Genomic DNA, 15,130 nt, shown 5'->3' on the forward strand with positions numbered 1-15,130 from the left:
CAAGCGCAGCATTGCCTTGTGGACGTCTTCTTTCACGACGTCACCTACTGTTCCCACCCATTTCTGGATGAGAGATGTTACGGATTCAACATGATCTGGGTCATCCATGTAAAGGTCAACCAGTCCATTGGAACACCATCTACCGGACTTTTGCACGCACGGTGCATCCACAGGACTGACATAGTACTAAGGGACCGTTTGGACACATTTCACAAGTGGGTTGGTGCAGTGATATTGTGAAGTCTTGGGATAGTGTCGGTGCCCGAGGAAGTGCAGGCTGAACAACTTAGCTGTAGGTTTTACCCGTCGTCTGAAAAATAAGTGATGTGTTAACAATTCTCCAGCTCTTGTGCTACGCGTTCTCTATCGTCTGCGATCACTATCAGAACAAACTCCGTTTGACACTGCAACCTTTTCCTATGCACTCCCACTCCTTGCACAGGTGTTACTGAAGGGTGGTGTAGACGCCGGCCAAGATGATGGCGATAAAACATTCGAGCAAATAACTCTCGTGCTCAACATCATTAAGCTTCACTGCAGCGAATGTATGTCTTCGGTGTAAGAGTTGATGCGTTTCTAATATTCTTGCAGTTTCGGATGCAGCATTTCCCCGAACAGCAACCGTGGAGCATGTCCTCTATGCCATAAGGCATCAGCCACGACTTAGCAAGGAAGCATTATCTGTTCTCATTGACCTCAGAGAGGCTGTGCAGTCGAATGCGACCCGCGATGAGGTCGGTGTGCTCATTGATGGTACACTATTGCAAGAGGTCTACTTCAGGAATGCATGTCTACAAGCCATCCAGGTCAGCATCGTTTTCTTGCAGTTTGCATTACTTGTGTTCATCGTTTTTGTAGCCATTCGATTTGACCGATCTCGATTGGTCTCCGCAACTTTGAATAGCCTGCCATGACGATGACGAGCAGAATGCCCGTCTCGCTAATTATGCGTGGGAGGATAATGGCTTGGATGTGCCAGAAGACTTCCTTGACAAGCTCATGAGCTATCTCGGTATGTAGTTCGTGTTTCTATACTTAAATTCTAATGTGTCTATTAGAGCACAACAATGCGTACGTTCGAACCAGCACGGCATTGGCCATTGCGGAGGCTGTAATTTATTGGCCTCAAAAGGGTGCACTGACCGTAGCTGCTCTACAAGACTTCTAACGGGAAACGGTATGATTCTTTATCTTTCTTTACGCGCTCGGCTCTAATCAGTTTGAAGGCTAAAATTCTTGCACCCGAGTTCGACCAATACGTTAGTGCCATATTAAACTTTCCGATTATGATCCTCACTTGATGCCCAGGGCATGGTTATTGCTTCTAGCCTCGATCGCTCCGATCCATGGGCTACCCAAGCGGCAGCGGCCCTTGCATTTGAGCACTTGGCTCCGTCATTCACGGAGGACCAGGTTGAACCGTTCTTCGTATTCTTGATCAAGGATGAAGCATTAGGTGGCAGGTCATTGGACGTGCGCCGCAGCATGCTTCGAGCTGGAGCTGATGTGATCGATATCCATGGCTCCAAGCGGCTTGCAGGGCTACTCTCGACTTTTGAAGAACATCTAGGTGGCTCGAGTGCTGCGAATGAAACTGGGGATCAAATCAAGGAAGCCGTTCTCATTCTGTTTGGACGAGTTGCGGGGCATCTAGATGCCTCGGATACATGCATTCCCAGCATTGTCGACCAACTGGTCGAAGCACTCAAGACTCCGAGGATAAGAAGTGTTTTGAGACGTGTCAAGGCGTAATGTTTGCATTCGAAACTTTGTTGAATATGCTTGATCGACTATTCGAGCCCTACATCACATCCATCCTCCACATTCTGTTGACTCAAATTCGCTATACTAAACGCCTCGTTGCATCTTGGATCTTTGATCGCGATGGGATAGAGAACACTGTATTTGCCATATACACTATCTACCGCGAATACGAACGCCTCATGCCAGATGCCCCCGAGCTCATGTAAACTTTCATCGATGCAGAGTCTGACGTGACGTGCAAGCGTAACCCATTTGCGTTCCTTGCCCATTACACGACTGCATACCCATATTTCTATGAGAATTTCGAGAACATGTCATCGCAGGATGACCCAGCAGCGCTGAATGCACTCAAGTACATGCTTTTGTGCAAGGCCATGTTGAATATGGTGCGTTGTCACTGATCTTGACTCGTCAGTCATTTTGATGTGCGTTCCAGCCCGAAGATCTAACATCACTTCTCTCTATCAAGCTTGCGGTGAAATATGCTCAGCTCCACGAGATCGAGAGCGTGCGTGCCATAGCGCTCGCGCATCAAAATCAGCACTTGTTATATTTCTAGAAGGCCCTTCGGGATTACAAACGTGGTAATTTACACAACTTGTTGTTGACTTGTTATTGCTATGCAGAACTCTCGTCCGACCCTACTATTGGCTTACATCTTGCAGCGCTTTACAATGCCCTTCTCCAGTTGCTGCGTATCATTGAGCCGCACTCGATGGTAGAGATTGACTACATTGCCAAGCAGGTCGGGCAAGGACGGCAGGATGCTGAGGCCAAGTGCGTATTAAATTGTCACTGTGAAAAGTTGCTCATATTGTGTTTTAGGCTATCTCAGATGATCTTGGACAAGGCGTTCCACGGCGTGCTGGATCAGGGACAAGGATGCCTGATCGTATTCGATGAGCTAGAAGCTGACATGTGTCCTCTCTTCCCACTCACCTCATTCATGCTCATTCTTTTTTCAGAACACGTACGGTGCAGCATTTGGGACCCTGGAACAAGTTAGCAAGCACATCGGGGTTGTCAATATTTAGGATAGGCTTACACGTACGAAATGTGAAGAAAATATTTGGAGTTTAAACTGACATAAAGAGGGACATATAACTTCAAATTTAGTCATCGTTGTGCACGAAATCAAAAATATGAAATATCCACGGTCATTTTTTCACTGACTATACGTCAACACAAATAAGAAATATAATTGGATTTTCAGCGTCTGCTTGAATTTTAAATTTAATTATCGCATCAAACTTGGTACGAAACTTGAAGTTTAATCCACCGCTATATGCTTGCCAATATTTTAAGTTTCGTCGAACAATAAGGGACTACCAAAAACTTGAAATTTACGCTGGCGACAAAATGTGATGGCGAAACTTCAAGTTTCGCCTTCGGACAAAATAAATCGCCCGATCATCGCCCGCTCATCACTCAATCGTCGCCCACTCATCACTCAATCATCGCCCACTCATGAAGGACAAATGGTGATCAAACCAAAATTAGCAAAATATGTATTCATCATACAGTACAAATCGTACACAACTAACAGAAGATATCGCGAAATATAACTTTAGACAAACTGATTAATCACGAGATAGGGATAGAATCACTGAGTGACGGCTGGAAACTGTCCATCGCGTGAAGTGACTGACTACCCAGGTTACCTTAACATTTTCTAGGCGACTCTCCAACTCCGTCGAATACATTTTTGCAGGGAAGTCCGGATAAATCGAAAAGGGATCGATCATGCAGTCGTGAGGATCCAGCGGGAGATGTCTCTGTGCAGCAAACAACAATTCTCCCATCAGCGTGCCATAGATGTATTTGATGCTGGCAGGAACAGGGGTCAATGTCCGGTCTCCTCGGGGGTAGTAGAGAATTTGGCTGTTCCCCAAGTGTGTAGATGCCCTACTGTATATAACACCGTCGAATTTGAGTGTCGCACATAGTATTGCTGTTCGTCGTCTCAGGAGGGTATATAAGTCATCAGGCACAGCGCTAGTCATTGCACAGTCAGGCACTTGAATAGCATCATTCATGGGGTCCTCAGCAAACTCTTGGTAGGAATTTTGAGAACTCTTGGGTGCATATACTCTATCAAAGATGTCCCTGCACTCTCGAATAGCAGGCGGACAATCCAGTCGAGCAAACCAGCGGTGAAACACTGCAGTCTTGATATATGAATGAAGCATCGTATTCTCGAGCTCCCCTTAGAGACCATTAGTCCACTTGCCCGTTCTGTATTCTCATAGTGACTTACCAAATTTGTGATTTACAGGAAGCCGCTGGAGTATTCCAATCAGGCGCTCGAAAGGAAAACACCACCACGAGTGGGCGGGACCGAATAGGAGTAGGTAGTCGTATATATGGAAAGCTGCATGGTGGTTCGGACGCAGCGAGGAGGTAGGATGAATCTCCTTCAACTTTCCGACATAACTAACCATGTATGAACGATAGGCCTGTGCCCTCCTTGCAGTCATCATTCGTGCACATGCAATATAAGCGGCAGAGACCAGCTCCATGGTGTGATCAAGAACGGTTCTGAGGCGGGCAGCAAGTTCAGGAGAGGAGTGCGAAGTACCGGCTCCCCACAAGTTCACAAGGGTGATGGGAAGGTAGACCGTGATGAGCGTTTGCCACTCATCAGCCTTGAGTGTCCCAGCTGATGCCTCGCCGAAATTACTCGGAACTGAACCCAGCCAAGTAGGGATAGATGTATCTCGGATGACATTGCGAATGTGTCCAAGTACTTCTGTCGTGCCAAATTGATGCTCTTCTTTAGGGGCAGCTAAAGGCTGTTCACGACGCTGTATAGAAACATTAGAAACTTAGAACAACGGACATGGTGAACGCAGAGCTTACCCAGTCAAGAAGGGCTTTAACGTAATCAACTTTAAGTGTTCTACCAGCTTTCTGTGGCATACAACCCAAGGTACTGCAAACGAACTTCAACGCACCCACGTTCTTGTACAGCAAGGATTTTTTCAACGCGTCAAAACATTCGTCCAGCTGTCCGTTATTTGAAACAATTTGGGAAACAAGGAGGGCGTGAATCGTGGATATTTGTGTCATTTCCTTGGATGACATCGTCCCGAGAGGTACTTCACCAAAGTTATGCAAAAATGCGGGTGAGGCCGATGTTGATGTATTTGACTGTGAGGTCAAACTGAGGAGATTATGAACGTGATACGGGACTAGACCTTCCAATATACAGTGCATCGGATCGACAATAAGCTGCCACGAAGGGTCCCAGTATGATAGACGCCAGAGTTCGGAGTAACGAACACCATGAGCCTTGAATAGCTTTTCACGCTCAGAGGACATGACAGCGTCTCGCCACTGCTCTGCGTATTTTCGAAGTTCGTTTTTATCGCGAGGTTCCCAATTCTCGCAGTCCACCCTTCCATAAGTAGACTTGTGGTAGCATTTACATGCACTGCAGTAGAAATGACTACTGACTCCAGCCAGAGAAGAGACATGACGAGCAGCAGGAAGATCGCAAACAACGAGGGCGACAGCACTACGAGTTAGCCGACCGTTAGGGTAACACGCGGTTTTGGAAAACTTGATGCCACGCTCCCATGCATCTACTAAATCATTGATGAGCGGTCGGATGTAGTGGTTGAGATTTTCGAGAGACGGCTGCTTCGGACCGGGAATGATACCCGCAAGGTACATATTCTCCGGCTTATATCTAATATCCAAAGGCAGATTCAAGCACGCCATGGAGATGATTCCGCAAGACATACTAGCTCCCTGCACATTCATCCCTTCAGGATTGAAGAAATCTACATGAAAGGCGAAGGCATAGTGTCCTTCCTCTCCTCTATCAATGAAAAGAGTCTCAGGCTTCGGGCCACCAAACTGACGTAGGAATTGGGCTTCAAATGGATTCTTGACGAAGGGCGGAAGAGGAGAGTTAATGGAGTCCATAAGATCATCACAAGCTTCATCCATCACGGCTTCCACATCTCTAGGAGAAAGGAGACCCAAAAGATAATCTTTGAAGTCGTGATACATGAAAACCTTCTTCGGACGGAACTCTCCTTCAGTGCCAACAAGTAGAGCATCGCCACATTCGGTCCCGGGCGCAGGACAATGCGTACAACGTTCAGGGTATCTCGCAGTCGTAGAGCCTGGCACATACGTCGGAGGATAGGTGCAACGACAATTACAGACGGCGTACGCAATGGTTTTGCCACTGAGATGAAATTTTGTCTCTGCACCTTCCGAGGTCAGGGGAATTTGCTTGAGAATACTTTCATGTAGGGAGCTAAGACTGCCGTCCGACCTCCGAAATGAGAGGAACAATATGATGGAAATTATCTTTATGATGAAGTCACAGCTCCGCCTGCTGACCCCCATGACAACTCTGCATGTTACACAAAGAAATAGAACAACTTGGCTGATCTCGTCTGAGCGGTCAACTGGAGCTTGCTGCAGAGCGTCTAGAAAACGGTCAGCAAGGAGCCATCGTTGATATACTCATGACTTACCCGTATTAATTTCGACGGGTACTTGCAGCACATCCTGGTAGCTGGCGAGCTGAGTAGCCAAGTCATCCATCTGCATTACTATTGCCTTTTTTCGCGCAATTACAACATCTGCCCCTCCATTGATGTTTTCTATGGCTGTGCAAAGCAAAGATAGCTCGCGACCAAAGTCATCAAGGTTGCAGGGATGCAACAATAAGCGAAAGCCTCGTTGAATTCGGGAGTCGATATTAGCAAGGATCCGCAATTCTTTCAACGTGCGCCGGTTGTGTTTCAGCTTTGGCACAGTCTTTCTGTCAGCCTTTTCTATCGGCGGGGCTGACATGGAATCTGACAACTTCAACCGCTCAAGTCTATCTGATAGAGCAGATACAGGAACAGCAGGAAGGTTGCATGGTCCTGGGTGATCTAGATTAGTTGCCGTTGCAGATGTGAGCGACGGGGGCTGGGAATGATCCGCGGTAAGAGACAAATGTCCGAGATTGTTGGTGATAGAGGAGATAGTTGCTGCCTTTACACGCTGGACATGGGCTGAGATTGAACGTTCTGGTATTAGCACCCCTCTTGGGGCACCTTTTTCGTCATATCCTCCCTTTCTAATGCACTCCTCACACATACACCGCGTGAGCGCTGCACGAGACGCGGGCATCGAGCGAAAAATGAGCTTGACGGCGACGACAGTATGTACCGTCGTCGTCTATAGGTCGTGTTGCGAGTCTTGCAGACAGACAGAGCCTGAAATGACTATTTAAATCGAGAGAAACAAGGGAAAATAAACGTAACTTACGACAACGACCAGGAGAGTACGAACAACAGAGAACAACGTGATCTTATTTTAATAAGAAACGGTAGCGATGAAGTACAAGGTGCCTACCTACATGGATGCCACCCGGATACAACTGTGACTAAACATAGATAATTAACATGGAGACACTATAAGAAGACATACGAGAAGATTGAGTCAGGATAGCGACGTGATTGATGTGAATACATACCAACCCATGTCTCAAACTAGTACAGACCGTCATATCGGAGGAGAGAACAAAGGATAGACGCAACAACAGTATAGACCATTGCATCGGCAGGTCCAAGTCCAGCGGACAACACGACAGTACAGACTGTCGTGTTGGAGGAGGGAGGATAAGGGATGCACGCGGAGACAGTAGTACAGGCCGTCGAATCCACCAGTCGAAGTCCAGAAACGCGACAGTACAGACCGTCGTGTCAACAAGTCAAAGTCGAAGTCGAAATCCACCATTGTGTCGAAGGAGGATGAGAGGATGAGGGATGACGCGACAGTACAGACCGTTGCGCCAGGCAGAGGTTGAGGCCCGAGGTATAAGCTAAGTATAGTATAGATATAGATACCAGTAAGTGTAAGGGCTGAATCAATTCATCAGAAAGTACAAACATTCGCAAACAAAGTCACATGCAAAGCAAACTCAACCGACTCAAACTCTCAGTCAACCCATACTCCTAGTACCATCTATATTTACTAGGGCTCAGCATTGCTGAGTCTTCTCTTCTCTTCTCTTCTCTTTGACTCGGACTCTCATCACCTAGCGGTCTGTACTGCTAGGCGTTGGCGTGTTCTACGCGACTACCTCTGTCCGGCGTATACTAGGCGCCTGTTCTGGCGTTATTGGCTGCGCGCAACTATTGCTCTCCGCGTTCTCTCGATCCTGCAACGGTCTGTACTGTTGCTGTGTTCTCTCTATCTCGGCCTGTCGCATGCAATGGTTTGTACTGTTGCATGCTTTCTTCCATTGCCCACTCCTCCCACTAATCACAAAGCGCTGTGCCGCTCAGTGCCCATGCCACCCGCAAGGCAATTCTTTCGGATCTTGGGACATTCCTTCGCCCACCCCTTGCCATTTCGCCCGCCAGGCGATTCTTTCTGGTCTTTGGCTATTTCTACACTCATTCCGTTATCTGGCGGATTATGTCGCCTACTCCATGTCATTTCACCCGTCAGGTGATCTAATCTTCCATCCATCAAGCGATTCTTTCTGATATGAAACCATATCTTCGCCCTGTTATTATCTTGCAGATTATGTCGCCCACCCCGTGCCATTTCGCCCGTCAGGCGATTCTTTCTGGTCTTGGGTCATCCTCATTCACTATCTCGCGGATTATTCTGCCCATCGCATGCTATTTCACCCTTCAGGTGATTCTCTCTGATCTCCACCCATCCCTCCACGTTACACGTGGAGGGGTTTACAACAAACACGAGACGACATTGATATGCTACTACGCTACAACATTTTTGCAATTTCTACATCACAAGTGAGAGACTTCTTTCCTTGAATCCTGTCATATTCTGATACCGTTTGCTCTTTCATCGCATCAAAAAAATACCCTTTTGGCTTCTGCGGAAATCTCGTATCGTGTCGTCTCACGAATATCCTCACCTATATCTCCATCTTTCATAGCTTCTTGAACGACTTGGATAAGTTTTCCTGCCAGTTCACGTAACATCAACATGTTGTTCTGTTCGACCACTTCCTGACGGGCTTCTGGTACTTCGTTGAATACCTCAGCACTGCGAAAGTTTTTATCCGAAAAGGTGAACACTCGAGTCGTTGTCATGCGCTGGGCGAGGTCTCCTGACCACGTTGCTACTGTGTCCTGTGAAGGTATGAATTGACGACTGCTGCTGAGCTACTGTTTGACTTACAAAGTAATTTGTCATCAAAAAACAGATGATAACCGCCAAGGCCCCAAAATGAACCAGGATCTTGAACACATACGCAATCACACACGACATAGACCAGGATTGTTCAGAGGTCAGAGTTCCCTTTACTACGCCGTAGTCATAGAGCCATAAGTTGATTGTAGCCTTTCTGCGGCCTAGCGCTGGTGAAGCACTGGCGACTATACAGCACCCGTCAACATCACGCGTCTTGGGAAAACAATCAGTACCCATCCCACCATTTGAATCTGACACCTACTGCTATTGTCTGTACCAAGCCTGTATTGGAGTGGTGAAGAGTCTCGAATACCTTCCCCGATTTCCTCTCAAATACATACACTGATCCATGGTCGCTCCCCCCGATGACTAATCTTCCTTCTGCCCCAAATGCCACCTGCTTGGGGACGGACACATTCGGAACAGCAGTCACAAATGTTCGAACTGGTTCCTCGTCGCCTTCAAGTCGATATAAAGTAAAACCGTTGGTAGCATTGTCCACTACGAACACGCCCCTCTTCTGGTTCACTGCCGCATGTCCGCTGAAAGAAGGTCAGTAATACATCTGTCGATAATGTGCCCTGGACTCTTACATGACCGATTGGCAGCTGTATTCCTTTAGCACTGCGCCGTCATCACCTCTCAGCTTGATAAAGTTTCCGTTGTATAGTCCGAAGACATATACACATCCGTTATCTGCAAATGCTATGGACTTTGGCACTGTGTTGTCGAGTCGCACTGAAAAAACAGCCTGCAGCTGTGAATTTGGGTTCAGAACGAGGACTTGAATTATTTTGTCCCTTGTTCCCACTGCAATCCGGGTATTCCCTTCGAAGGACGTCGAATCCCATACCATGCAAGTAAGTTCGAAGCCCGATCCAAGCCTCCTAGCACAGGTCTCCTGAAACTGCATCTATCGAATGTTAGCTGAAGGTTCGACAATGATACCAGGACCCTCTTACATCTATATGGCTACGACGTAAAAATACAATATAACCCAGCCCAGTCCCATAACAAAGGGTTGCTGCCATGCCCTGTCTTGTTGTGATCCAGACAGCGCAGCTGATCGTCCCACGGGACTCATGGTGATGAGTTGAGCATGTAAGTTCTTTCCGAGATTTGATATCCCAGAGTTTAATGCCCTCGGTTCCTGCCCGTCTGTTAGCAGCCTCACATAACAAAGTGCGTATCAAGTTACCACCACATGCAAGAGCCTGACCATCATTAGATATTGCGAGGGCGTGAATGGACCCGCCGTAGGTAGAAAAGCGGGTTTGATGTCGGAAGTGTCGCTTTGCTTTCGCGAAGAGTGACGAGGTAAAAAAGGACATTGTTGCATATACGATCTGATTGTAGTCGCCAGTTCACCTGCTCACAGCCTACTTATAATAGGAACTTTTTTTGTTGATTCTATGGCGATTTCCTAGCCATTTGTTGGTTCCCGACTTTTGTGTTCATTCTTTTGTAAGTGAAGTAATATATCACTTTACGTAACGTTTCTGCTATTCAGGACTTATTTGTTCGATCCCCTTAAGCCACTCTTTTGTTGACTGTCTTTATTGTTTATTGTTTATTGTTTAATCTCTAGTAGATTATGTTGAATGGTGTCATTAGGTTGGTCATAAATGTCTTAGAGGTTATTACAGTTCATACCCAGTATCTTGACCCGCTCTCGTCGCCCCGCTCACGTCGCTGTAACCAAAACCACGACATGCCCAACAAAATCAACACTGTCTCTCCTTTTTATGATCAAGAGCCTGGCGCTCCACCTCCCTTCCCTCCTATGCTCACGGACCAACTTGAACTATTTGACAGTGCCCACCGCTCAACTATGCTCGTTGCTGACGAGATTCTTCCTTCCAAAATCAGTGCCATCGATCCTCCTATGCAACTCAAGGGCACGCTGGTGCCAGAGTCCAAACTTGCAGCACGGCCATTCAAAAATGACCCCTCGCCATACTTGAAGAGAGTTTCGTTCGAGCGCTCACGTTCCAATTCTCGGACGCCCAGGCCCATGCCCTCGGATTCTTTGAGTTCATTAGATTCAATGTCGGACAGTGGCTCCTCAACTTCGACTGAGAGTCTATCGGACGATTCAAAGATACCAAAGCCCCCTGGTGAACCAGGTCATCCAGGGCGTGGAGGATACACACTTAACGAGGCTTTAGACTGGAACCAAAAGGCATATGCTAAGTTCAAGGTGAGTGACGTGCTCTCATCACAACGTGCTATTTGCTCATAAGCACAAGAAATTTATGCACAACCTCATTGAAGAACATCTCGATACGACCAAGTGTGCTTCTTCCCAAGACTATGCGCTCCTGAAAGTTGTACGCGACAAAGTAAGTAGACCACAGATGGCAATTGTCCGAGAATTTATTATTTGTCAGGCTGTCGATGCTTTCCCGGACTTAGAAAACTACAGGGACTTTTGGCCGCTGAATGATATGATCATGATGTGTTTGAAATATACATCAGGTCGTGCTAGGCAGAAGAAAGCAAGGATGGTCGTGGGCAAGTCCAAGAGCAAGAAAAATGCATTGAAAGTGGGGTAATATAACTGATATCGATCTAATCTACAGTAAAATAGATTCACACTATACCCCATGTACTACGATGTACTACGTTTACTTGAATTACTAGGGATCGTTGCTCCCAACGAAGATACATGAGTTATAACAGAATGGCAAAGTGCTTAACCTTATGTAAGTCTCATTTAAAGTTTCGACAAAGTCTTGCCTGATATCAAGTTTATTCTTTGTACTAGCGTTCACGATGCTTGTGACAAGAACGGCGCCTTCACGGCGAAATTCATAATGTATTGAATACAAATCATTATATATTACTTCGTATCAAACTACCTCGCTGCTGACGATCCTGGATGCCAACCGGTGGTTTACCCGAGGACTCAAGGGCTTCACGACGGTGAGAGTACGTGGGAGCTTCGCTTGAGGGTGATGATTAATACTTTGTATAAACCTAATGAATTCATCAATGAGGACTGGAATCACTTTCCAGTGATGATGCTTACTGATGCATGATGAAGTCTGCAAGCGAATTGTCCCTGCCTCGCATGTTCACAACAGAGCCAGCGCTGGCACCAATCCTCATAACAACTGCATCACCTCAGAATATGTGGTCAATGCTGCTGAGAAGCGGATTGGTTCTTAAACGGCAGTGCCGCTTGAAAAAAACACAAAACTGATATACGTGTCTTCCTTCATGCAGGGTGACAAGACAGTTATGCACATAAGGCTGCACGGTTGCACAATCCAGGAGGCTCTCGGGAACAGGAAAGCGTTTTCCACTGCGCGAGCGATCAGAGCACTGTGTCAACATGGTGACCTGGCGAGGTTTACTCCAGGATGAAGAATACAGCCTACACCGCAAATGAAGTTCGGTAGTCTTTGTAGTGGTCAGCAAAAATCAAGAGAAGCGAGATTATAGCTTACGGATGATGCGGGGAAGATATATATGCGAGTGTTGACCATTGCACAGGAATGACAAATAAAAATTAGATGATGAGTCTAGGCGACCAGCGCTGAGTACAAGGAATGGCTTGAAAGTGGGCGATGAAAGTGGGCGATGAAAGTGGGTGATGAAAGTGGGCGATGAAAGCGGGCGATCTTATAGTAGTTTTTTAGTGCTTACCTTTGAACCGCGCAGAGTACAGAGCATCCCGAAGAATCGATCACCATATCTATTGTCTTTATTTGTTTCGCAGAATGCAGGGACCAGAACAATAAATGTAATCTTACGATCATTTGTATGCCTAGGCTTTTTGGACTCTTTTGTGTCCTCAGTTTTGTACTTATGACATGGAGCACCCGAAATGATAGCGCTCAAGGGCCTGAAAAAGGATAGTGCATCGTCGTCAGGGTGAAACACTAGTGACCGAAAAGTCTAAACACAATAATGGTAAACGTACATAAGTAGGATCCAAGCCGAGCCCAAAATTTAAACATTGATGATGCCAACTCCCATTACCATGTCAGAAACACAGCACCATGTCCATGTTCACATTGAGCAGGAAAACATACAAACAGCCAGTGATACGGACCTATTTGACGACGACGACGATATGGAAGACGCCGAGAGTCAGACCAGATCCCAGTTTGACACACCAAAATACGTAGTACGTCCACATTCATCAAGCGATCGATGAATCATGCCGGCTCAGTGTCTGTTCTAGGTATCGCAAGAGGCCTCCGCGATGGACTTGGACGATGCCACAAGCCAGCCCCCAACAAGGACCGCTCTGCCCGACAAGAGGGAAAAGCGAGTCGCCGATTCGGTACGTCTAGGTAGCATGATTCAAGGTTAATGATGTTAGACTTGGTTTGATCAGGTGCTGCCCGACAAGCGTCGCATCAAAGAAGTCGACTACTCAGAGACACTACGCGAAACTGTGTACAGTCAGAAGGAACTGATTCACAATATGCAAACGGTTCGTAGTATTTCACTGGACATTGTCAATATCTGACAGGTGGCCGCTGTAGCAAGTGGAAAAACAAAAAATTGAACATGAGCAAAACATGAACGAGATGAAACGGCAATGGGAAACAACTCTGAGAGAACGGCAAGAGCAACTAGCAAAGGCCCAGGAAGAAATCGAAGTAAGTCCTGCTGCAGCATGTGACTACCAGATGTACGCTGATGACTATGACAGAGGACCCGTGTCCAGCAGCAGCAGAAACTTGAAGAACATATTAGAGAGACTCAGCACGTACTCGGCCAGGCTAATCGCGAAGAAATAGAGGCTGCCATGGAAAAAATCCACAAGGACGCTCACGACCACTTGACACAAGAACGAATACGACGAGAAGCAGAGCTGGGTGAAAAGCTGGTCCAACGCGAGGAAGAGTTGAAGAGAAGGACAAATGAAGAGGTAAGGTGAATGATTTGACAGGAAAACAGCTGATAACAATGGATAGTTGGCACAAGAACGGGCGCAGCGAGAAGCAGAGCTGTGTGAAAAACTAGCCCAGCGTGAGGAAGAGTTGAAGAGAAAGACAAACGAAGAGGTGAGGCGGATAATCCGACAGGAAAATGGTGTGATAACAATAAACAGCTTCGAGAGCGCGAGAGTGCGATACTCGCCGAGATGGACCGAAGGTTTCAGCAAGAAGTGCTGAAGTTAAAGGTGAGAACATGTTTCATATATAAATGAAAACATGCTGAAATACTTACCAGGCAGAAAAAGAGAGCGAGCTGGCCAAGATGGAACAAAGATTTTCCAGGCGTCACAGGTCTCAGAACGAGGATGCGGATATGAACATCCCCACTGTACCGGGAGATGCAGGACAACCATCTCCATGCGCAAAACCACGGCCAGGTACCTCGTGCTTGGATGCAATTAAGAGAATAAAGAGAACTCGGGGAATATCGCACAGAGTTCGCCTTGTATCGGTAGCATCGGAGGTGAGCGCCCGATGCCATTGACTGTGATTTAAACTTACATAGTAGTAGGTTGACGGAGAGGAAGTACCTCAACAACACTCATCCGAAGACGTACCACCGCCTCCACAACACGATGCACAGCCTGCTACGACGATGGAAGATGCTATTGCGAGAGGTGTAGAAGCCGCACTGAGACGCATTCTAATCGACAAAGAATTTCCACTCACCAAAAAGCACAGTCCCCGGAGGAAAAAGGTAGAGGAAAAAGAACTCCGGCAAGAGAAGGCGGCCAAGAAAGCTATGAAAGAGACTTTCTTTTGGTAAGCCAAAACATGGTATGGAGGCTACGACTTACAGAGATGTATAGGGAGAAGTGCGACGTCTCTTCAAGGATGTTTTCAGCATTTCTCAAGACAGCAATTTCATGCTCCATGATCCAGCTAGTCATGAGGACGTCTATGCATATGAATATGAAGACGGCCCAGGTCCCAACTGCAAACATCTCGCCTTTGATCTTAAAGGTGGGCCCAAAAGCCCCTGGAACGATAAAGTCATTGGCTTGCTCCTCGAAGAATTGCAAAGGAGGGGTGACCAAGAGAGCTGGCCATTCAGAAGATCAGAGGCGTATTTTAAGGAGGTTCTTCAAGACCACTACAAGCGCCTGCGTACAATTTGGATGGCTGCACAACCAAAAGTTACAGCAAAGGGCGGATTGGAGACTCCTGAAGAGGTGGAACAGAGGCTGATCATGAAGAAGGATGAGGCTTTAAAAGTGACTCATCAGACA

The 15,130-nt window shown here is 46.9% G+C and overlaps 6 protein-coding genes across 6 annotated transcripts; 4 read left to right on the plus strand and 2 right to left on the minus strand.

Annotated features, from left to right (window-relative positions):
* Positions 1-61: 61 nt before the first annotated feature.
* On the plus strand, positions 62-1,752 carry F5891DRAFT_1248179 (uncharacterized protein; the record flags this gene model as incomplete). Its single annotated transcript, XM_041369849.1, has 8 exons — positions 62-215; positions 243-292; positions 345-545; positions 592-884; positions 928-1,012; positions 1,059-1,111; positions 1,161-1,259; positions 1,309-1,752. Exons 1-8 carry the CDS (start codon positions 91-93, stop codon positions 1,750-1,752), a joined length of 1,350 nt encoding a protein of 449 aa, XP_041221780.1. The 5' UTR covers positions 62-90.
* Positions 1,753-1,778: 26 nt separating this feature from the next.
* Positions 1,779-2,798, plus strand: F5891DRAFT_1193438 (uncharacterized protein; the record flags this gene model as incomplete). Its single annotated transcript, XM_041367743.1, has 7 exons — positions 1,779-1,901; positions 2,007-2,150; positions 2,201-2,272; positions 2,324-2,348; positions 2,391-2,541; positions 2,590-2,656; positions 2,730-2,798. The coding sequence occupies 7 exons, from the start codon at positions 1,779-1,781 to the stop codon at positions 2,796-2,798; spliced, it is 651 nt and encodes a 216-aa protein (XP_041221781.1).
* Positions 2,799-9,169: 6,371 nt separating this feature from the next.
* Positions 9,170-10,274, minus strand: F5891DRAFT_959172 (uncharacterized protein; the record flags this gene model as incomplete). The annotated part of the gene is made up of 3 exons (XM_041375631.1): positions 9,170-9,485; positions 9,537-9,856; positions 9,906-10,274. The coding sequence occupies 3 exons, from the start codon at positions 10,272-10,274 to the stop codon at positions 9,170-9,172; spliced, it is 1,005 nt and encodes a 334-aa protein (XP_041221782.1).
* A 380-nt stretch (positions 10,275-10,654) lies between these two features.
* On the plus strand, positions 10,655-11,498 carry F5891DRAFT_1193440 (uncharacterized protein; the record flags this gene model as incomplete). Its single annotated transcript, XM_041367744.1, has 3 exons — positions 10,655-11,143; positions 11,193-11,285; positions 11,334-11,498. 3 exons carry the CDS (start codon positions 10,655-10,657, stop codon positions 11,496-11,498), a joined length of 747 nt encoding a protein of 248 aa, XP_041221783.1.
* Positions 11,499-12,069: 571 nt separating this feature from the next.
* F5891DRAFT_959178 (uncharacterized protein) lies at positions 12,070-12,333 on the minus strand (the record flags this gene model as incomplete). Its single annotated transcript, XM_041375633.1, has 1 exon — positions 12,070-12,333. A coding segment is annotated over one exon (264 nt), but the record flags the coding sequence as incomplete, so codon positions are not given.
* A 2,383-nt stretch (positions 12,334-14,716) lies between these two features.
* On the plus strand, positions 14,717-15,028 carry F5891DRAFT_924589 (uncharacterized protein; the record flags this gene model as incomplete). Its single annotated transcript, XM_041373851.1, has 1 exon — positions 14,717-15,028. A coding segment is annotated over one exon (312 nt), but the record flags the coding sequence as incomplete, so codon positions are not given.
* Positions 15,029-15,130: the final 102 nt, after the last annotated feature.

This window comes from Suillus fuscotomentosus (genome assembly GCF_016647785.1).
Source record: "Suillus fuscotomentosus strain FC203 chromosome Unknown F5891scaffold_58, whole genome shotgun sequence".
Classification (NCBI taxonomy): Eukaryota; Fungi; Basidiomycota; class Agaricomycetes; order Boletales; family Suillaceae; genus Suillus; species Suillus fuscotomentosus.